The sequence below is a fragment of the Natator depressus genome, chromosome 6 (genome assembly GCF_965152275.1).
Source record: "Natator depressus isolate rNatDep1 chromosome 6, rNatDep2.hap1, whole genome shotgun sequence".
Classification (NCBI taxonomy): domain Eukaryota; kingdom Metazoa; phylum Chordata; order Testudines; family Cheloniidae; genus Natator; species Natator depressus.
In genome coordinates, this window is record NC_134239.1 from 99,625,770 (window position 1) to 99,650,202 (window position 24,433).

At 39.1% G+C, this 24,433-nt stretch overlaps 1 protein-coding gene across 1 annotated transcript in view; it reads left to right on the top strand.

Annotated features, from left to right (window-relative positions):
* TDP1 (tyrosyl-DNA phosphodiesterase 1) overlaps nt 1-24,433 on the top strand; it is a 99,376-nt gene that overhangs the window by 15,698 nt on the left and 59,245 nt on the right. The window contains exons 8-13 of the mRNA XM_074956103.1: nt 1,892-2,062; nt 3,015-3,093; nt 5,248-5,433; nt 6,833-6,881; nt 7,956-8,022; nt 17,078-17,185. Of these exons, the coding sequence (XP_074812204.1) occupies nt 1,892-2,062; nt 3,015-3,093; nt 5,248-5,433; nt 6,833-6,881; nt 7,956-8,022; nt 17,078-17,185 (660 nt within the window). The remainder of the gene's footprint in view (nt 1-1,891; nt 2,063-3,014; nt 3,094-5,247; nt 5,434-6,832; nt 6,882-7,955; nt 8,023-17,077; nt 17,186-24,433) is intronic.

Consider the following 24,433-nt stretch of genomic DNA (forward strand, 5'->3'; position numbering starts at 1 on the left):
AGAAACTGGATTTACTTGTGCAATCACAATGGACACATGACTGGGGATAAGATTTGGACTCTCGCTCTCTTTTTTTATTGGTGATAATTCATGAGAATAGAAAAACACAGGCTGACTTTCATACATCGAGGGATTTGAAAAACTATGGTAAAAATTTTAAAATTTTTTAAAATTTTAAAATTTAAAGTTAGTAACCTAAAGCCTCATCTAAGTCCTAAGGAAATACAGCTATTATTAATCAGTCATCTGGAAGCAACCACAATAAAGTACAGTTTTATTCTGAAAAGAGACGCTCTAAAAATGGTATCATGGAATGTTTAATTGTATCTCAGTTGTTTCAAGATCTAATTTGGTCAACTTACAAGAAAGAACATACAGTATGCCAAGAATTTTTTTTCTTTTTTAAACTTGGCTGCCTATATTTATACGCCTAAATCCATATCTAGATATCTAAATACACTTCCCTGTTTTCAGAATGAACAGAGCAACTGCATCTTTCATGGAAGTCAATGGGGATGCACAAGTTTAGTGCATGTGATAGTCACTTCGCTTGTTAGATATCTAAATGAGGTTTTAAGGCAGCTATTCGCGTAGCTGAAGTCGAAGTATCTTAGTTCGAGTTACCTGGCCATCCTCACGGTGGCGAGTTGACCACAGCAGCTCCCCCATCCACTCCGCTTACTCCTCCTGAGGTGGAGTACAGGCGTCAATTCGGGATCGATTTATCATGTCTAGATGAGACATGATAAATCACTCCCCGATAGATCGATCACTACCCGCTGAGCCGGCAGGTAGTGAAGACGTACCCTTAGTGTCACACCAGCAGAAGTTGGTCCAGTAAAAGATATTACCTCACCCACCTTGTCTCTCTAATATCCTGGGACCAACATGGCTACCACACTGCATTTGGCAATAAAATGTTAGTTTTGGGAACTTTGCTAAACAGTATACCCTAGAAATCCTCTCCATATAGCTTCTTTCTGCATAATTAGTTTCCAAAAGTTGCCTGATCTTCTAGTACTCTCAGGAAAAAAACTCTCCCATCCTCCTTAATAAGGCTTTGGAGAACCCTGAACAGGAGATCTAGGGTTGTGAGGAGGCTCATAGGAGATCATTGTTTCTGCCATCTAGAACCCTAATCTTCTGAAGAGGACACCACTGACTTTGAAGGAGGATGGTGGCAGATCCACACCCTTCTCCATAGTAGAAAGAATTTGGGGAGGTGACTGACTCGCTCCTTTTTCTTGTGTCCCCACTTCTGTGCTGAAAGAAGTTTTGGAGTGACAAATGATTGTCCCCTTCCTTCTTCAAAGCATAAAGACCTTTCAGGCCCTCTAGCTTTTGTTCATTTAACTGTTTGTCATTTCATGAATTAGTGGATAAATCTATTTTGCAGAAGTGTAATTTTCAATTTATAGTGACAGTTCTGGATACAAGTATTACTAGTCAGTCCAAACACTGAGATTCAGACTATTATTTATTTAACATTTGTATATAGCACTAGATTTATGGGATGGGGATAAATAGTCAAAGTGGTGCACAGTTTGTGACCCAGTGAGCGTAACTGCAGTCTAGTGTTCCAAGAAATTTATAATAGATAATACATTTGCCATTCTGTTTTGACAGAATAATAAATTGTGTTCTTAATTAACCTTCCATTTATATCTGAAGAGTGAGCTGAGATTACTGTGCATGCTTGACAAATTGATTAAGCCAGTCATTTTATTAGTAATTAATAAAGTGACTAGAATCATCACATAATTAAACTGTTTCTATCTGGCATTCTGACTGGACTGCTTGATCTACTTTTCTTAGAATATATATATATATAATGCAATATATGATAAGTGAATAAACATAGTGCCTTAGTGTTTCTTTCCTACTTTTTTAGAATATGGCTAAGCCCCCTATATCCACGGCTGCCGCATGGAACCACTGGTTCTGCTGGTGAATCTGTAACCAATTTTAAGTCTGACCTAATACTCTATCTGATGACTTATAATTCCCCTACTCTCAAGGAATGGGCTGACATCATCCAAGAGCATGACCTTTCAGAGACAAGGTATGTATCATCTCAGGCTACCTTTTAATGTGGATATCTTTGAGTGCCTAGCCTCTTAAGAGCACAATGTAGGTTATACAGAGTTGGGAGTGTTTTATTTAAGAGATTTCTGATATATTGATTTTAAGAATTGCAATTTAATATTGTCAGTTAATGTATGTTAAGGGGTGCAAAGTTCCTTGGCTTTTTATAGTAAATTTAGGATAAGTCACTGGACCCCAGAACTAAATAAAAAATAGTTTATTTAAATGTAGAGTTTGTAACCACCAACTGGGCTGGGGGCAGGGAAGAGGAAGCTGGAAGACCCTCTGTAAACTATGCTGGAAATGCTGAGAACCCAACTTTAGTGGAGAGAGAGACCTTTTCTGTACAAAAAAATTTAGAAAAGGATTTTCTATTAGCAATAGTAAAAAACACTCTGCTAAAAAGCAAAGAATAAATCTGTATATAACTTTGGGAGAAAGGAAAGAGACAGTATGGAGAGGCTGGCATTTGCTATCAGGCTAGCAATCAGAAATGGACTATTGTGTAACAAAATACACTGAATACAATCCAGCTACTCTGTTCGTATTATTAGTTCTGTTGTATTTATGTACACTGTATTTTGACAGTGCTAATGTATCAGGCCACGCTGATAAAGTTACTTAAATTGAAATCTGTGTTGAATCTTGTAAATGGAAATTGTCCATGTAAATTTCTCTCTAATGTGCAGTTTTTTAGATTCAGATTGAGATTTACATGCTAAATGGAAGATGGCTTTGTCTATAAAATAAAGTACTCTGTCTTCCACTTTCTGTTCCTCACCTGGCAATTCTGGATGCTAGTTTGCTTGAATGCCTTATGTCCCCTGACTTGTTTTTCTTTTTTTTTTTTTTTTTTTTTTTTTTTTTTTTTTTTTTTTGTTCATAATACTCCAAATCCTAAATGAACTAACATATATTTAATTTTTAAGAGTATATCTGCTTGGATCAACCCCAGGACGATACCAAGGCAACCAAAAAGAAAAATGGGGTCACTTTAGACTTAGAAAGGTATTGGAATTGTTGTTCACTTTTTTCTCTTCTTTTTTATTTCCCTTCTCTCTTTTCATAAATAACTTTTGTGCTGACTTCTTTTGGTTATTTTTTAATCTTTCCATCTCTTCATTACAGTTTTCTAATGTTAACTGTAAGCTACTTAACTCCTTTTTTCCAACATATATGGCTGTCAGAATGACATTTTCTAAAGGCAGTGGCAAAACCATAGATTATAGACTCCATGTATCATGATGCCAGACTTGTTACATATGTCAGTAAATAGCAGATCAGAAGCCATTTTAGTGGAAGAGGAATACTTACCTGAGTAGGCGCATAGCAGAAGTTGTCAGTAGGCATGACAGAAGGAAAAGTCAAATTCAGTACAAACTGACCTACGGATAGGATCATTCAATGTTAATATTTAAATTGCTGCCATAGTCACTATTAGATTGGCTTTTGTTTACCTTGGCTCTAAATGACCTGGAAAAAAAGTACTGTATATTTTTCAAGTGTGACTACATTGATAAGGAATTGAAAATGCAGGAGGTTGGCCAGCAAATATGATGGAACAAAATAAGCATATTCAAGTTGTCTTCAATTTTTGGCTTGCTATAACTGGTTAAGGTTAGGGAATAACTGAATTTTCTACATCACTTAGTAAATCAGTTATTAAGCCACATTCAGAACGTTTCATACAATATTACATATTTTACTATAGAATATCTTTCCACTAGGGATTACTGTAAAAATACTCTATTTTTTATGGTTTTGTAGAGATTTATTCAGAATTGTAAGAAGATACCTCATGTTGTCTGTTATATGCACGTTTCCAAAGTTGAGAAGGCACACTATACCTAACACAGGGATCGGCAACCTTTGGCACGTGGCCCGTCAGGGAAATCTGCTGACGGGATGGTTGGTTTGTCTGCAGCGTCCGCAGGTTTGGCTGATGGCAGCTCCTACTGGCCGTGGTTCACCGATCCAGGCCAATGGGGGCTGCAGGAAGTGGCGGCCAGCACATCCCTTGGCCCACGCCGCTTCCCGCAGCCCCCATTGGCCTGGAATGGTGAACCGCAGCCAATGGGACCTGCAATCAGCCGAACCTGTGGATGCTGCAGGTAAACAAATAGTCCCATCCCACCAGCGGATTTCCCTGACGGGCCACATGCCAAAGGTTGCTGATCCCTGACCTAACACCTCTTTGGCAGAGCATGAAATTACCACATGCCAAACTTTTTACCTGTCATGGTCAAGAAATTCTAACACCATCTTTCACAAATGTCAGTGACCTGTTAAATGTGTCATTTTGTCTCATTCATTTTCCACTCAAAGAAGTATCCACTCTTTGACCGCCCGTTGAAATCTGAGCTACATGCTCCCTCATTATGACATAATGGAAAGTCAGAGACTGCAGATAGCTTTCAACCTTTCACTGGACAAAGAAATTATAAAGGTTAGATCCCCCTTGTAAAGTAAATGTTTGAATATGTATATTTTATGGTTGGGATGAAAAACTCACCTTTTAGAGTATGATGCAGCTCTCATCATGAAGGTGGTGTCTATCCTTTTCTCAGATAATTTAATTGGCATTTACGGCCTTGTCAACTTTGGTTTTGTGTATTTTCCTAATTATCCTTTCAGTAAGAATATCTTAGAATTTTGAAGAGGAAATTTTCTGTGCCCGTCCGCCCCCTCCCCCCAATCCAGCCCTCACCCCCCCAATACACTTTTTCTCGGTATCACTTTCACTCTCTCCTGGGCATCTGAGGCTGGGAATTTTCAAAGGAGGCTAAGGGAGTTAGGTGCCCGATATCCATCACATTTCAAAAGACTTATGTGACTAACTTCCTGAAACATGGAGGCTGGGATTATCAGAAGAATCTATGGATTCTGGCAGTTTCAGTTCATTTGAACAAAACTATTTTGTAATCTCTTTTCCCCATGGAAAAGAGCATCATGGTTTTGAATTTTTTTTTTTTTTTTTAAAGTTGAGTAGTGTTTTATATTGGACTCTTGAATAGATAATCCAACTTTTTTATTAGTGGCAAATGAAGTGCTTAATTATAGAGAGCATCAAACGAGCTTAAATACTGAAACCTGGCTATACATTTTTTGTTACGTAGTTTGACACATTGAAGTCTAACAAAACGTTTTTATTTTCCCAAATAGCTTTTGAAAGAGCATACATCACCAATACCAGCACAAGAATCTTGGCCGGTGATAGGACAGTTTTCAAGTATTGGATCAATGGGAGTGGACCAGTCCAAATGGTTGTGTTCAGAATTTCAAGAGAGCCTGGTTACGCTCGGTGGTACTGTGAAGACTCTAGCAAAACCTGACATTCCTATTCATTTGGTATGTTTTCTAGGTGGTGGTGGTTGGTATTTTTTATTTAATGTTTACCGACTTATTTTTTTCCAGTGTTCAGAATAGGATAACACAGACAAGTCTCGTTGTCAATATCAGTTTGCCATAACTTCTGAAAAAAATTATCCAGGATTTTTTACTTAAAATTGCCAAAGTGGAAGAATTTTTTTCTAGTTATTTAATGATAAAAGAATAAAATAGTTACTGTACCCATGTGATGTACAAAATCCTAGAGCTATACTTAAAGTATAATAAGCCTTAGAATCAGTTTGTTTCCAGCTTTCAACTTACAGGACAATTCTCCAGTGTTTCTTAAATCAGGCATGAGACACTGGTGGAATATCGGCAGGTGAGAATTAAGATTATTCTCTCTGATTTCACTCAATAGTAAAGTGAATTGGCAGAAAATATGCAGTTATTTTCTGTCTGCAACCGGTAGAGATGATAACTTTCGGTAGAACTAGATTTTTGGTTTAGCTTTTTGTATTTTTCTCCCTTTCATAATTATTTCACAATTCTATCCTTTTTTTTGTCAAGGTAACTTGAGCAAAACTAGCCCCCTGGAGTTACCTCTTGAGTAGTATATAACCACATCTGTATACTGTGCTACATTTTCTCTATCCCAGTGGAAAATTTAAAATCTAGAAGATGGTATTTTCTTCCCACAGCTGCATTATGTTTTCTATTTTGGAAACTGATGAGATCCCAGAAACATCAATTTTGTTTTAAGTTCACATCACCAAAGTTTTCTAAAATGTAGTTCCCAAAATGTGAAAGGTGTTCTGTTTTCATTCCACATCCTATAATCCCCTCTTTGTGTATCTCCTCAAGTGGCAGTATCCATGTCACTTGCACTCCTCTATTATCTTAGGTACAAGAGAGAAAAAGAGCAAGGACAGAGTCTTGTAAACTAGAAGTTAAGAATAGACTGATCAGTCAGGGAAGAGCCCACTATGACCTCAGGGGCATTACTTGGAATATGTTTGTTGGAGTCTCTGCTCCTTTTAACCCTGAATGTCATGGATATTCACCCAGCAGCAGTATAAGATAACTGATGGCGTAAGTGTTGAACGTTTGTTACTGGTTCATGACTAATTTTCCACTTTTGGTTAGTTTAGTTCCAATGAAATTTAGTTTGTAGCTTTTTTTTTTTTTTTTTTTTTTTTTAAATTCTCAGACTCCTGTATTGTGTTCAGTCTTTTCTTGCTTTCCTGGAGGAGTGTGTCCTTTTATTCCACATTATTTGCTAGGAATGTGACTTGCAAGAATATTCAATGTTTAAAAAAAATAGGATCCTAATATCTTTATTTCAAAGTTAGTAATATTTTAGTAGAACTGCATTATTTCAATTAGCTTGGTTTGATTATTACTTTTTTCTTTTTTAAAGATTTACCCTACTGTGGACAATGTGAGGCAAAGTTTGGAAGGATATCCTGGTAAATAAATGAATAGAAAAATTATTTCTAAAGTTTTTGTGATAATGCATTGTAAGATAATGTGTAAATGTTTCATTGATCAGTGTTTCTTCTGAATGAGCCTCAAGCTGCTGGCTGTGTTGGGAAGACTGTTGGGTTATTGGCCGGCCAGCCATCTTCTGATTTGTTTTTGGAGCTCAGACACCAGCACTGCAAAGCTTTCTATGTATTGGCATGTAAATTACAAATCTATTAGTCCAGTTTGCACGTCAGACACAGAATACTATTCCAGATCACAACTATGACTTAGGGGTATGTGGGATCTGGCAACCAACTAAATGATTTGGATGTACTTGTGTTTATACAAAAGTCTTCTTTACACTGAGTTTTGCAAGCAAGAATAGTAGAAGGCGTGATTCATGTTCAGCTAGGGCTTAGACATGGAACGTAATGGAATACTTAGCCAGGGAGTGGTAATGGTTGCTCAGGTGATATTTTAACATTCCAAGCTCTACAGTTGTTAAGTTCATTCTTCCCAGGTCCATATTCCTGAAGTCAGTGTGCATGTTTCAAAGTTGGGCACAGACCACATTTTCAGAAATGTCATATCTCAATGTCTAACATGTGATACCCATGTTCTAAAGTGCTGCCTCATAAAATGGTCACTGATCTGTCTGAAGCTTTCTTGTTCACTGTTTCTTGTGTAAGTGAATAATGCTAATCTATCTATGGACTTGATTATGGGCTATGCGCTCCATTGGGCATAATAAGGAAAAATATCCACACAGGTATCTTAAAAAGGGACTGAACTGTGAATCATTAATCTGATATTTTTGAATTCATTTTCTGGTGTAAATTGGTTACTTCATGTTTGGGGATCTGTGTTTAAATTTTTTTCTTTCTGACAAGACAAACCATTTAGTATCACAGGAGGCTTCTGATTTGTTTTTCAAAAGAACATATTGAGATGCAAATGGAGCTAATGTATTCCTCTACCCCCTCATTATTTACTGAGAATGTATTTTTGTACTGTTTTCAAAATGTCTTTCAAAAATCAAATACCAGTGTTGATAACATTGTTTCTTTTCTTTTGAGCTGGTGGCTCTCTTCCGTACAGTATACAAACTGCACAGAAACAACTTTGGCTGCACTCTTATTTCCAGTAAGTGAAACTGTCTCTTGATCCTTTACAGCATTGATTTCCAGACATTATGGTTAAACTTACATTGTTATAATACGTTGTGGTGTGGAATGCAAATTTAGGCAAACTGGTCAGATGCCTGGTGGGATTTTAGACTCCATTAAACAATTTCTTTGCTTCCAAATCTAGCTGTGTTTTGCTTACCACACAGATTCAGTATATGCTTGATCACAAGAACTCGCAGATACTATGGAATCCTGGACACTTCATAACAGATCAGCTAATCGCCAGAAATTTTTACTTTTAAAACTGAAATTTAAGACGTTGTCTAAATCTTCCTTCTCCAACCTGGAGCGATGATATGATTGTACTGCAATTTTGCCCTGAGCCCCATATCCTCAGGATCTGGGCAGGAGTTTTCTGCTATTGGCTCCAACTGAAGCTGGTCCGAACAGGGTTAAGAAGATCTTGTTACTGCAGTGCAGCAGCTATGGTGCAAGCCAGACCCTTATTTATTTATATAATGTTTATGACCTCACTTGTTCTAAAATACTAAGGGTGAAATTCTGGTCCTGTTGCACTCAGTGTGAGTTTTACTATTGATCTCACTGGGGCCAGGACTTCAGGTGAAGTCTTTTAGGAAAGATTTATTGTCAGTACAAATACTCCATTTAAAAGTAAAAAGTGAAAAGGAATGGGGCCTAGAGTCTTTCTGCAGCCCAGTGGAGCTTGGTTTTCTACCTGGTAACTTGTCTAATTTCTTTTCTACATTCCATGTGCATTGTAAGAGACTATGATATAACATTCTTTATGGTTTTAAATGGGGAAAAATGCATTAATGCAACTTTCAAGGCTGATTAAACTTCTTAAAATGTTTGTCTGAAAATGGCATTGTGATATTCCATGTAATCAGTTACAAATTTGTTAACTTACAAATGAAAATAATTGATGTTTGGCAAACTGGGTTTTGAAATTCAGCTGGAACTTTTTGGCTCCTCAGCAGTATTTTAATTCTGAAATTGGAATGGATTTAAGTCTGATGCATGAAACAGAGCAGAATCTAGCTGATGCTCCCATATTACTGCACAGCAAATATAGTTAGTAGTGGAGTGAGTAAGGAGGAAGTAGTGATCACTTTTGCCAGTATATAGTGGGCAGATGTTACTCAGGCTACACACAAGGCACAAATCTATGGAGTAAGAAAACTACCATTTTTGCGTAGCACCTCTTAGTGATCTAACTATGCAATTCCTTTGATTGCAAAATTGTGTCATATTGGATTCATTATTGATTTAACTCTTACACCAGATTTAAAGTTTGTTGCAATTTGTTGTAACTGAGTGATTTAAAAGCCTCCTGCTTTCAATGACTACTTCATTTGTCCAATTTTTTTAATGTGAATGCTGTGCTATCTCCAAGAATTTAAAGGGACACCAATTTAAAAATCAAGCCTTATCTGCATTAGGGAAATTTTGTAACATTTCTCAGACTTAACACTAGAAGGAGCAACCTAGAGCGTCTTAGTGTAGACCAGCTACCAGCATTTTAAGTACCGTGTCAGTTGGCCCTTCCTTTACAAATTGTAGAGCATATCATCTGCAATGTACCCGCTTCTTTGTACATAGCGACACAGATGTTGTTCACTTTTCCAGATGCTTATGTACTTCGTTCTGTCTACAGCCAGAAGCACTTAACTTGTTTTTCTTTAGAATTCTGAAACAAACAAAAATGGAAAAGTATTCTCAGCTGACTGAGACCAAAATATGTATAAGTAGGTCTAGATCAGACAGATTGTACCAGCTATTATTTATACATCAGAAAATGTTTCAGTGCAGCTCCATTTTAAGACCTTCTAATAGAATTTTGATAAGACAACTGCAAATAAAAGCTCATTCCGAAATTACTTTAAATGAGTTAACATTTTTTTAAAAGTAATATTTAGTGTAGGAATTTAAATACTCAAAACTGGGAAATTGAAGTTAAGATTAAATACATACTATTAACTCCTTGTTTGTACATACTCATTAAAAAATACCCGTGATCTTATATGTATTAGTGATTATGCCTTTGCAGTATACAAAGCTACTTGTGACCACTAAAGAATATTCCTTTTTCATTAATCAGAATGTCTTTAGAACAATGACATTCACACACTCCCCGGCCCCCAGGACTCCTTCCCAGGTTTTGCACTGAAATCTGTCTATGCTGCGACTCCTGTTGAGAATTGGAGGAGTGTTGCATGGCAACTTATGCAGTGCAGAAGCAATCAGTTGTTTGTTTATCCTTGGTCTCAGAGTGTCTAGTAGTCCTCTAACATGTAACCTTTGTCCCTTTATTCTGAAAAACAATACTGATGAGTTATGGAGGAATCTGCTGCTGGAGGGTTGCTGTGAGGTGGGGCTTTGGGGTGGGAGGGAAAGTAAGAGATGAAATTAGCATATTGGAAGGGTCTCCCTTACTGACTATAATAAGTGGGACTAAGACTCGGAGACACAACACGGAGGAATTGGTAGAAATAAATGGGTACTATTCTAAAGGAAGGGAAAAGGAATAGAGAGAAGGAAGCACTCTGAGATACTTTACCGGCGTAATGGTTATTTGTACTCCCACAAAAAGAGAGCTAGAAATACCTCCCAATATTTTGAAAGCGTGTGGCAGATTGTGGTAGATACCTCCAAACTTCTGACAGCAAAAATGAATCCATAGCTCTGTAATGCAGTTCTGAATTTAAATAGATGAGCTTTGAAGTACATGCTTATAAGAAGAATGAGATGTACACAACTTATCATAGCTGCACTTTTCTGACCATGGCAAATCATGTGTCAGGCGCTTCAGTGCTATTGTAAAAGTAGTACAGTTTGTTCCAAGGCTGGTAGTCTTTGATACAGAATGTGGTGTTCTTTTTTTTTTCTTTTCTTCTTCTTGCTATGTTCTCTTATCACTGGGCTATATTTTTGTCCAGATTGATAGACCTTTAAGGTCTTCACTAGAGTACCCTTCATGCCATTGTCTGTCCTTACGATAACACAAGATGTTCTGTTACATCCAATACTTGAAGATCAAATCCTGGAATTCTGTGCTTTATACTTGATACATTCATAGAGTTTAAGGCCAGAAGGAACTATTAGATCATTCTAGTCTGACCTCCTGTATATCACAGGCCATTAAATTTCACCCAATTACTTCTGTATAGAGCCCAATAACTTGGGTTTGGCTAAAGCAAATTTTACAGAAAGGCATCCAGTTTTGATTTGAAGAGATCAAGAGATGGAGAATCCACCATTTCCTGTGGTAGTTTGTTCCAGTGGTTAATCATCTTCACCGTTAAAAACGTATGCCTTATTTCTAAATGGAATTTGTCATGGTTCAGCATCTAGTCACTGGTTCTTGTTATGTTTTTCTCTGCTAGATTAAAGAGCCCTTTAATACATGGCATTTTCTCCCCATAAAGGTACTTATGGTTTATAATCAAATCACCTCTCAATCTTCTTTTTGATAAACTAAACACACCAAGTTTTTTAAATCTCTCCCTGTAAGACATTTTCTCCAGCCCTCAAATCATTTTTGTGCCTCTGTTCTGCATCCTCTCCAATTTTTAACATCCTTTTAAAAATATGAATACCAGAACTATATTGCAGTAAGATGACCACCTTGTTCCTATTGACTACTTCCCTGTTTATATTTCCAAGGATTGCATTAGCCCTTTTTGCCACAACATTGAACTGGGAGCTCCTGTTGAGTTGCTCGTCCACTATTACCCTAAATCTTTCTCAGTCATTGTCCAGGATAAAGCCCTCTATGATGTAGGTATGCTTCCCTGTATAGTAAACTGCAGTATGATCTTTTAACCCTACAATAACCAAAGTCTCTCATACCTCGAGGCATCCTCAGAGGAGCAGTATGTCTGTTATTTCCCAGGCACTACTTGTTCTCACATCAGTGTTGCTGTCAGGCTCCTCTGGTCATGCTTGGGCCTGATCACAACCCATGTATGGCTGGTTAATAACTTGAAGCAGAAATCTGTGTAACTAATCATTCATTCTTAATTTCTGTGGATTTGCTGGGGGCTGATATTAAAGAAAATGAATCTCTAATCATATGCATGGGCGGGCAGAGTTTGCATGGAGGAGCTTCCATGGTGTTATGCTAGCCGAACTTCCCCTCTCCCTGAATAGAATCACATGCAAAGAAGCAGCCTCCTGTTTCTTTCATCCCATTAGTACCAAACACCCGAGAGGCTGGAGTGGCTATTTAACTTGCAGAGATGAAATATACTGGTGTGTTTTTTCATATAAAGTCCTTTCAATTCCTTGTTTGGGTGGTTGCCCTTTCTTCATGATTTCGAAAACAAAATGAGAATTCTGAGTGGAACAAAAAAAAAGTTTTATCCAACAAATATATAAAAGAGCATCAATGTTTGAAACCCTGCAGGTGGTTATGAGAATTGCAAATGAGTTATCACCATGTAATTCAAAGGAGTCCTTAACGTTTTCTTCTCTTTTTTGTAGCAAAGATGTGCATTTTGAAATAATGCTACCTATTATAATATGATCTTGCCTGATTGGCATATCATCTTAAAGACTTTGTTCATTTCCTTGTGTTTAGCTGATGGAGGAATTATCTCATTGGTCTTTGTTTTTGGTACACCTAGAAGAGCACAAACTTGTATCAGTCTGTTGTTCAGATTTCATTTGAGGATATGCATTAGTCAGGTAAGCTATAGTTATTGTGGAAATGTAAAACACATAAGATGTGTGTGGCAAACCCAGTTAAGTTTTCTGAATGGGGTAGAATTAAAATTGCCTTCTTAAGAGTGGTTTCAGAGTAGCAGCCATGAAATTAAAAGTGGTAGCTAGGAGATGACTTATTGCATTAGACCCTAACAGAAAGATCGTCTTGTACTCCAAAATGCATGACACTATTAAGATTTCTGTGAAGTATTAGAAGTATATTGTAGCACATAACAATGTTAATTCTTGGTAAAGTATGTGTTCAAAGAGTTCATGATGCTTTGGTATGTGGGCTATTTAGTCTTCTCCATCTTTAATTTCTTCAATTTGAGTAGGAAAGTGAGCTAGCATTTATTTCTAACATACAAATCAAGGCTGAAGATGGAATTCTCAAATAAAAGCTGACATAAGACATATGCTGATGTACTACAAAATCTGTATATAATGGAATTAACATGAAAAATAAACATCTACTAGAATCTAGATGCTATGGAGATTAGAATCTAGTGGGCAAAACAGTAAAATGATGGGATGATACTCATACAATACTTCCCAATGTCAGTAGAGATGGGAAGAAAAGGTAAAAGGGTGATGCTGTCATCCTACATATCGCAAGGATTTATAGCACCTATACAGCAGTGGAGGTGGTGGAGAAATACTTTATGGAAGGGTACAAGGAATGAAAAACAAAAGTGGACTGTGGCACCTTGTAGTCCACCAGGATAGGAGAAAAGCCAAAATAAAAAAATAAGGCCTACTCTTTTTAGTCACCTTGTATTGCAGTATGCAGTACTTATGGAGGATAGCTGGGTAGGTGGTGGGTGGGGAAATAACCACAGACGCATCATCAGATTGGTTCCTAAGTTTTGTGTAGAAGGCAGCTTCATAAATCAGAAAGTAGTGACTCCAACTGGAGAAAAAGAACCATTATCTGCTTACTGTTTGGGAATCTGGATAAATATGGAATCTGGAAACCAGGAGCTACTTGACTTTTTAGAATAATAGAGAATGAGATCACGAAATGCATACAATGAGGATATAGATTTCAGGTAAGCAATTTTGGGGAAGGGAAAAAATAAAGGATGCAATTCTTCAAAGGTGCCTAAGTGAATTAGGAGCACAAGTCCAGTTGACTTTCAACTTGTATTCCTTAGTCATTTAAAATCTCACCCCTAGTGAGTATGGAGCAAATGGAGATGCTATTAAAATCTGCAGGCATGGAAAAAAGCGGGTGAATCTCAAAAAAGACTTCTAACAGTCTACAGTTCTTCTGAAAAAAGATCGTAAGCATTAAGTAGGAGGAAGAATTATTTAGAACAGTGCAGGAGTGTGTCTAAAAGCAGTGAAATGAAACTGAGCAAAGGGGGGGGAAAAGGCTAAAGTCTGTTTGAGTAATAGTCTCCCAAGAGATGTGGTGGAAGCCCCAATTCTCCAGTCATGTAAGACTGGACTGGATACTCCAGAATATATTGTAAGAAATCATTCTTGAATGGTACTAAGATGGAATAGCTGGATAGTGTAGGAAGTAAGTATGTCTTCTGTTCTAGGGTTGTTTTGAAGGAGCTGTGTATTGATTGAAATTTTAAAGAATGCCTGGGGTTGTGGTGGTGAGGAAGTCTACCCCATTTTAATGCAGCAGTGATGATTTTGGCAGTCTGCTAAAATAGCTGTTTTAGTTATACTTTGTTGATGCTGTATATAATTGAGACACATGTCCTTTAAAGACCGTGTGAATAGCAGACTGCCAAATGAAACAAGTGTTCCCCTACAGAGGTGGGGTCATAATATAATAAATGAGCAATGGGCTGTTAAATGTTGTTGTAAGATCTCAAGATAAAAGGAAACTGCGATAAAGTATTGGCAAAAGTGACAGGAGGAATGGGTTTCCAGTTTGAAATTAAACTGCTACTCACTTAAATTACCAGTTCACACAAAATTCCTTCCTCCCCATGCCATGCATGCCTCAGCCTTCAGTTCACACCTTAACACAATTTTTTTTTAACTTTCAACAAAATAATTACTTCAAGCTGTGGTTTTATATTATAATAATCTCTCAAAGCTAGTCCCTTTCAACTTTCCTTATTTAACCCTTAGCACATCAAACAGGTCTGAGGTGGTTACGGTGGCACAAGATCAGCCTTTAACCATATTCAGGGCTAACTAAATTCTGATGCAGATGTGTTTATATCACCTAAGATATTTAACAAAGTAACCCTCAAGTTGTTGTTATATTGAAATGTACTCTGTCTTTTCTTCCTTTTTAACCTTGTTGCCGAAGAATGATTTCCCCCCCATCATTTGTAGTCAGGTTTAGAATTAAACCAACACTGGGGCTTACATTTAAAAATACGCCAAAAAACCACACTGTCAACTTGAAATCTAGTCCGTTTCAAACATGAGTTACACAGATACTGCATCTGCCCAGAGTCTCTTGCCAATTTCTTTGGTTTTACAGTTCTGTTATCCAATTTTTAAAAATGTTTTTCTCCCTTGTGTGACAAAGTTCCTCCTCTACCTTGGTGGGTCTTGCGCTTATTGGCGGATTTGCTTGCCTTGGAGCTTCACGGCAGCCCTTAGTTTTGCCGTTTTCGTGAACCCACAGTCCAGGTCAACTCCTCCTGTGTCTGACCAGGATTTCGGAGGTTTGGGGGGAACCCAGGCCCGCCCTCTACTCTGGGTTCCAGCCCAGGGACCTGTGGAATACAGCTGTCTAGAGTGCCTCCTGGAACAGCTGTGCGACAGCTACAACTCCCTAGGCTACTTCCCTATGGCCTCTTCCCAACACCTTTATCCTCACCATAGAACCTTCCTCCTTGTGTCTGATAATGCTTGTACTCCTCAGTCCTCCAACAGTATGCATTCTTGCTCCCAGCTCCTCACACATGCACACCACAAACTGAAGTGAGCTCCTTTTTAAACCCAGGTGCCCTGATTAGCCTGCCTTAATTGATTCTAGCAGCTTCTTGATTGGCTGCAGGTGTTCTAATCAGCCTGTCTGTCTTAATTGTCTCCAGAAGGTTCCTGATTGTTCTGGAACGTTCCGTTACCTTACCCAGGGAAAAGGGACCTACTTATCATGGGGCTGATATATCTGCCTTCTGTTACTCTCCTATAGCCATCCGGCCCGACCCTGTCACATATGTTATGTAATATATTTAGGTTGACAGCATCCTTTTTTAAACTCCTCTTTCCAATCTCCCTTTCCATGTTACTATACTCTCCAGTGACTTTTTTTTTTTAATGTGACTTGAAAAATAAGTATTAAAAAAAAAACAAAACTGAGTGGGGAATTTGACTTTTCTCCTTCCTCTTCCTTCCTGTCTACCCCCTCTTCCCCCCCTCCCCAAATCTGTGTGGCCCTATCAAAGGAAATTCTTAGTCATAACAATACATTTCCAATTTTGATAGCTCTAGTTATTTATGTTTGGAGAAACGCCACTATGTATCTAGGTCTCTTGGACTGTTAAATAGATTTACTGTAGTTAGATGATTCTGGTGCTTAAATGGAAGATAATTGATGTTCCTCTTGTTAAAATACAGTAATTAGTTTGTATGTTGAAAGGCAGAAGGAAAGTGGACATAGGTGATCACTCAAAAGGTTAAATATTAGCTCAGTGGACAACAGGAAGGATGGTCTTTTAGATTATGGCAGAGGAACAGAAGTCAGGAGATCTGGGTTTCATTCCTGACTCTACCATAAACACCTTGGGAGACTTTGGGAGAATTACTTAATCTCATTCTGCCTTCATTTCACCACTGATTAAAATGGAGATAATGTTTGCCCTACTTAACAGGATTGTGGAGACATAATTCACTAATGTTTTGTAATGTGCTTTGTGATGATCTTGGAACATGCCAAAGAAATGAACAGTACTGTTAATGAACTCCTGATTGAATAAGTCATTTACTAGTTCCAAAGAGCACACTATCCTCTTCTACTTGGCTGGAAGTTTGGAATCTGTTCTTAAAGTGTTTGGTGGTGGATAACTAGGATGGAAGAATGGAATGTTTCCTCAAGGCATCCTGGGGCACACAAGAAATTTGTTTATATAAATATATATCCTTTGTAATATGTAATATGGCCTGACTTCCAACTGTGGGGTGCGATGGGCTTTAAGCAATATCTAGATGCGTAATTGAAAGAGATTTCATATTTGTTTTCAGTAACATGAATGTTAAGTATAGCAAGTTAAGTAAGAAAATATATCAAACTTGGACTGCTGCAGCCACATGCCCAACGTACGTACGGAATTACTTACTTGTTATATGGTACAGTGACTTTGGGAGCGACAAAACTAAAGCTGCTTATTTGAAGTAAATTCCTTTTTTTTGTTTTTGTTTTGCAGCAAATGGTCAGCAGAAACCTCAGGCCGCAGCCATGCTATGCCTCACATTAAGACTTACATGAGGCCATCTCCTGACTTCCAGAAGATTGCGTGGTTTTTAGTTACAAGGTAAATGAACTATACATTCCTAATTCCTGCGAACAAAGACTGCAGACCATATTTACATGATGGAGGACTCTGTCTTGGGAAGCAATAACTCTGGAAAAAGATTTGGGGGTTGTGGTAGATAATCAGTTGAATGTGAGCTCCCAGTGTGACCCTGTGGCCAAAAAGGCTTATGCAGTCCTTGGGCTCATATACAGAGGAATCTCCAGTAGGAGTAGGGAAGTTATTTTACCTCTGTATTTGGCAGGCTTCAGGAATACTGTGTCCCATTCTGGTGTCCACAGTTCAAGAATGATGTTGATAAATTGGAGAGGGTTCAGAGAAAACCATCAAGAATGATTAAAGGATTAGAAAACATGCCTCACAGTGGTGGACTCAAAGAACTCAGTCTATTTAGCTTAACAAAGAGAAGATTAAGGGGTGACTTGATTACTATAAGTGCCTACATGGGGAACAAATATTTAATAATGGGCTCTTCTATCTAGCAGAGAAAGGTATAACATGATCCAGTGTCTGGAAGTCAAAGCTACACAAATTCAGACTAGAAATAAGATGTACATTTTAAACAGCAAGAGTAATTAACCATTGGACCAATTTACCAAGAGTCATGGCGGATTCTCCAGCACTGGCAATTTTTAAATCAAGATAGGTTCTAGGCATTTGGTGTGGGAAGTTCTATGGCCTGTATTATATAGGAAGTCAGACTGGATGATTATAATGTCCCTTCTGGCCTTGGAATCCATATATCTATAATTAAAGCTAATCTTTAATGTATGGAGATTTCATTTTTCTTAGGGCCAGGTCAACTATCTTTATAATCTTTTTGGTATTTAGAAAAGCAGTAATATGAAAAGTTGTAGATAGAGTCCACCTTGTTTTGATCCATTTAAGGTTTCTTCTGTGCATTTATGGAAGACTTTTTGTAATCTCTCATAAATCTGTTCTCACTGAGTTCAGTAAGAGTTTTGCTGTTGCTATTGGGTAGAAACAGGATCAGGCCCAAAGAGCAGGAATGAATGAATGAATCACCACTCACTAAAAAAAAAAAGTACTTTGTAAGAAATTAAGTGTTTAAGTACTAAAAATCAGTAAATTGCACCTTGTGACAACTTAAGTGCATAAGAGATGCTTTGATTTAATATATTTTTTGTGACAAAATGTGTTTGCATAGTAAGTCTTAAATATTTCAAAGTACCATGTAAAAAAAGATGTCTAGAAGGGATGCTAGAAAAGTTTGAAACAATCCCTTGAACAATTTGTAGGCCTATATACAAGTTAATAGAATAAATTCATTGCTATGGTGTACATCCATGATACTTTCCTATAAACATATTTATTATTATTCATGCTTATTACAATAGTGCCAAAGGGCCAACCAAGAGTGATACTCCATTGTGATTGTACGATGCCTACCACACATTTTTGGAAATTTAAATGTCAACAACTCATTTTTGTTGTGTTACCATTTAATTAAATGAAAAATCACTTGCCTTAAAGAGCCACTGATGCCTCTCATAGGTAAATTTTAATCTGTATAGAAACAATTCTGCTGCAGATGTATTTTTCTGCCTCTATCCAGACTGGTAAAAATGGCTAGGTGACTAGGATGCACAGAGGAGCTAGTGTCTTTTTTCACCCTCTTCTGTAAAAGCCCAGCTTCCCCTCTCCATGAGACAGGTGTCCTGGTTTGATAGACTCTAACATCCTAAATAATGATGCAGGGCTCCTCTGATGTTAAATATCATTTGTATTGTGGTAGCATATAGAGGTCCCAATCCAGATTGGAGACCCATTGTGCTAGGCACTGTATAAACATATAACAAGAAGATTATCCCTGCCCTAAAGAACTTGGAATCTAAGATGAGGTAACAGGTGGAGGCAATAAACAGTGAAGGAGGGGTGAGGTGAACAATGTAACAAGAAGACTATTAAGAGCTATGTATTATTATTTTAATGATCAGAATGAGAAGCAGCTGTGAGTTAGCTTGATATCTGGGGTATGAACCATGCATGTTATGGGCCTTCGTTTCACCAAGGCTTTGATCCATAGAATGACCAATATCCAAAGTATTGTCAGTGGAAAATGTGAAAAGAAATACAGTAACTTATTTAACTTATTTAACTCGGTGGGAGGAGAGGCAGAATTTTGTACTGAATTTCTTGCCTGAACAGAAACATCCTGTTGTAATGTTTGTACAAGGTTTTGCAAATGTTAAATGCAACGGTCTGTGCACTAGGTATCATCACCCAGGGACATTCTGAAGTCAGCACTTGCTTTTTTTGTGGTGGCTAGAGCTGAGAGTCTATTTTTTCCCTTGTGTACATAGTTCACCTGATGAATTGCATGGAAGTCTCCCACCCAAGCTTTTGTCTTTCCAGTTTGTTTCAATTACTTCTATCTTCTTGAACAGATGACCCTTATCACAAGTAAATAATTTCTGTTAGCATAAAAATAGGCTGCCCTGCTGCTCAGAACAAATTTTTGACTTATCTAGGAAAGCAATTGGTGGTATATGAGCATATGCTGAAGTTATCAAAAATCCCAGACCTAATAATAATACTTTGTTCTTCTGTAGCATCTCCTAGCTGCATATATTGAGACAATTTACAAACATTAAACTTCACAACACCCCTGAAGGTGAGTATTATCTCCAGTTTACAGATGGGAAAACAGATGCTAAATGACTTGTCCAAAGTCACATGAATTAGTAGCAGAGCTCAAATTTTCTAGTTCATTGTATTTAATTCTTTCATGATCTATATTCAGAGTTGCTAGAAACCCTTCTTAATGTTGATCCAGAGTGGGCTTTGGGGGTTTATTTTTCTTTTTTCTTCCTTGGATGGTGAGATGTCTGTTAAGCTCTCCCAATAGAAATGATGAAAGCTGCAACATTTTGGACTTCAAAAGCAAACTGGCCAAAGAACTACAAAATGCACTGTTGGGAACAATCCTGCACTAGCAGAGAGATGGACTAGATAGCCCTAACAGGTTTCTTCTAATTTCTGCACCAACAACTTGCATCTGATTTATGCAAGAACACTAGCTGAAGAACTCTTAATCTTAAAATGACAAATGGCTGTTAAGCCATGAGCTCATGTAACTTCTACTCTGAGAGTTTTATTTTCTGCCTGATGACCATGAAAAGTCAGCCATCTCATTCACAGATAAAGGGAGGCTATTAAACTCTTGGAGTCTCTAACTGCCTTTTTTAAAAATTTCAGTGATTTGTGTTGAGAAGTAGTGGTAGTTCAGCTCTATGACAAGAAAATATTCTGAGTTCTTTATTTATTTATTCATTCATCTTTCATTAAAGGAATTGCATGAATTCAGCACTCCATATGCAATAGTTTATGCAAAAAACTTATCTAGTCTCTGACTCCCACTGCAGTATGTTTTCGGAGGCTTTGTGTTGCATAGTTGCCATAGCTACTGCATCACTGGGCAGTGAAAAATTCCATAGAGAAACCCTGCCCTTTGAATGAGTCTCATTTTAATTGAGTACTTTAATTGTATTGGTTTTTTGTTTCTCTCCAGCTGACAATGGAATGTTACATATTGTACAGCAATATAGAAAGTCCCTTAGTTTTGTGAATCTCAAATGGATTATTGCTGTGTAAATACTTATTAATGTGGTATAGAACCTAGGAGCGACTTTGCATTCTCTTTCAGTCCTGTCAAATCTGTAGCTAGATCTAGACTCTGGTTTGCCTGTTGATCGCTCTATTTTTTTCTAAATTTGTGGGTACTTCTGAATAATGGCATTAGTTTGAACCTCTCGTAGTGCAATTCATGGCTGTGTAAAATTCCCACACAGCTCTGCCATTGCAATTCAGTCCTGACATACACCCCACCTCCTGTTCTAATCCTGGACATCTCTGGAGACAGCTAATCTTGTTCAGTTGTTTATCTCTGTGATGTGTACAGCTAGAATGAGGATTTATTTCAATGTTTTAGATTAACAATTTTAGCTCAATGTCTAAGGGTAGGTCTATACTACCCTCCAGATCGGCGGGTAGCGATGGATATATTGAGGGGTAGACTTATCGCGTCTCATCTAGACGCGATAAATCGATCCCCAAGCGCTCTCCCGCTGACTCTGGGACTCCAGTGCCATGAGAGGCGCAAGCGGAGTCGACGGGGGAGCGGCAGCAGTCGACTCACCGCAGTGAAGGTGCCGCGGTAAGTCGATCTAGGTACGTCGACTTCAGCTACGCTATTCTCGTAGCTGAAGTTGCATACCTTACATCGACGACACCACCACCACCCCACCCTGGTGTAGACCAGGGCTAATTCCCAGCCATGCCCCAGAACTGCAGTTGGTTTCTGGAGAGATTGTCTCTTCAGCTCCACTTCCTTTTTGGAGGCATTTGCAGCAGTTGTTATCCCTGCAATTTTCAAGGAGCAAACGAGGCTGAGAAAAGTCAGAGGCAAAAGGAAGGGTTCTTGGGTACATCTACACTGCAGCTGGGAGGCGTCTTTCCCAGCTCAGGTAGATGTACACATGATTGCTACTTTGAGCTTTCTAGCTCAAGCAGAGCAATGTGGTCCTGGTGGTGCAGGCAGGTACCCAGCAGATTGGGTGTGACTGTACTCAAGTAGCTAAGCCAAGCCTCCACAGCCACACTGTTGTTTTTAGTGCATGGGATAGTGTAGCACTGGCATGTGTTTTCTGCCCAAGCTGGAAATTACACCTCCCATCTGCAGTGTAGGCTCAACTTCTTCCCCACCAAATGTTTTGTTGGGGAGCTTGGTTGGCTCTGTGGGCAGAACAGAGTTTTCCTTGCAGTCCAGTCAGGACAAGCTTGCCTTGAGAGCAGGAAGGAAGCAGACAGGATTGGAAAAGAACTGGCTCCAGGGAAGACAGCTCACTTTCACTCTATACCATGAGGGGAGTGACGCCAGAAGGGCAGTGTGCCAAATGGAAGATCATGCCTGAGTCCCTATAGCCTGCCCCAGCAGCCACATCTCTGATCACAGAACTTAGCCATCTCCTTCCCTTCCCTTCCCTTCCCTTCGGGTTATGGATGGAAGGTACCGGACACAGCATGAACGTTGCCAGGGCTAGACAGAGGCCTATGGTCCATTTCACAGCAGCCTCCCTCTTCCTCATCCTCATCCCTACTGGGGTCCCTATGGTGGCACACTAGATCTTATACAATAAAAAGGGGATAGAGCTCATCCTGGAGACCCAAAAGGGACCCACCTGGGGAAGAGAAGACAAATAAGCCCAGACACTTTGAAGATTGCCACTTGAAGTATATTTGCAGCAGTCTCTGAGTCCAATTTTACTCCTCCCTCTGAAGCGGGGTTGTGGGGACAAACTCCAAAAGGGGAAATAAATGAATAAGAAAATTAGTGCCTGGTTCCCTTGCTCACCTTCATAGAGTACAGCATGGGAGAGGAATGCAGAAAAGACCTTGGCCTCTGTTTTATAAGGCCAGATGGTTCCTCAGTGTGCACCAGTCAGAATTTAATCTGATAGCCACATTTATCTTTAATAGAGATATTTTCCCTTGTGGTCAAGGAATCACCATTTCTAACCAGGGGAAACTTTTTATCTGAAAGAGTGGCCTCCTCACAGGCATCCAAGTCCCAGCAGGCATCATTTCGGCCCCCTCCTTTGGACCTAAAAACTCAGGAGGTATCAGGGCAACAAAAATAATTTGTGAACTGTCATCTGACACTCGACGTGCCTGCACATGATTTCACAAGCATTGCTAACATGAGTGACCTGTACTACATATGTGGTTCCTCTCAACCTAAAAATCACAAGGCCTGAGGTCTTGTCCCTGGAAAGGAAGGGGTTAAAGGGAAGGGGATTCAGATTGGTCCCTGAGATCAGATGCTCATACAAATCAATTCCCAGCTATTTTAGTGATTAATGGAAAGCTGAGACTGTTCAGTCATCAAAAAAGTTGTCTTGCATCCTGACTCCTGTCAGACGCTATAGAAAGGATTCAGAGTAGCAGCCATGTTAGTCTGTATTTGCAAAAAGAAAAGGAGCACTTGTGGCACCTTAGAGACTAATAAATAAATTGGTTAGTCTCTAAGGTGCCACTAGTACTCCTTTTCTTTTTTTATAGAAAGGAATAGAGGTCATGTGGAAAATTGAAGCAGTCTGTGAAATACAACAGAAGAAAACACCTTGTTGCAAGTGATAACTAAAACACTTGCGGGGCCAGTATCAGGCTTCTGTTGCTTCAGAGCTATCTGCAGGTCTCCCAACCAGCCATATGTGCAGTTAGACTCTCTCTCCCTGCTCCCTCCCCTCCCCGGCCCAGACACCCGCACCCCTTGCCTCCCAGAGGCCAGGGAGAAACAGCCCAGTGCTGGGTCCCAGGCTTGCATGGAGTTTTCTGCTCATTACCACCTCTTTGCTTTAGGGAGTGCTGGGAACTCCAGCTGCTGGGAACCTTCCAGTTTCCTCCTCCCCCTCCCCCCCGCCTTGTCTTCTATTTGCAAGCTGGGCTCTGCCAGGTCCAGCAGCCCCTAGTGGTGGCCAACGTCTCTGGAGCCCATTTCTGTGGGAGGGAAAAGGGAAATTCTGTACACACATTGATTCCTGCATGGCACAGAATTCCCTCAGGAGTATAAAGTGCCCTGTGGCCCATGTGGCAGGACCTCACATGTAAAATAGTGAATGGCGTCTTGCAAATATAGGCAAGGTACCTGCTATATGTCCTCCCACCATTTCTATTGCTCCTCAGGGTATCTCAAAAGATAACCAAGAGTATGGCAGTTGTCGTCAGGTGTCACCTGTGTATGGTGCTCTGCTCTATCCAATGTTGTTAACAGTCGGCTACATGTGTTCTCCCTGTGTGCTGTCCCAGCTCTGCGCAGATAGCTGGCACAGCAGATCTTGAGCAAACAGCTCAATGACCACAGACTCCAATAAGGTACCAAGGCACCCAGCCAGGTTTATTGCCAAACGAAACACAGTCTCTAGCTCCGCGGATCAGATGTCTACAGTTCTGCTAGTACATATATGCTCCCTATCAATGGACCGGCTCAGTCAGTGGCGGGATTTACCACTGCCCCCTAGGCCAGACAAAGCCAATTCCTCAGGGGTGCGTTCTTATACGCAGGTACAAACAAGTTACACATCACTACCGATGTATCGAGGTACAACCCCTCTATGTGTTAGGATGCCGCCTCTCAGCTGGTACATATTGGTTTGAACAAAACACCTCTATCCAACATATCCTTTTGACCCTGTCTTTGGGATGGGTCAGCATGTTCCTTGTTATCTG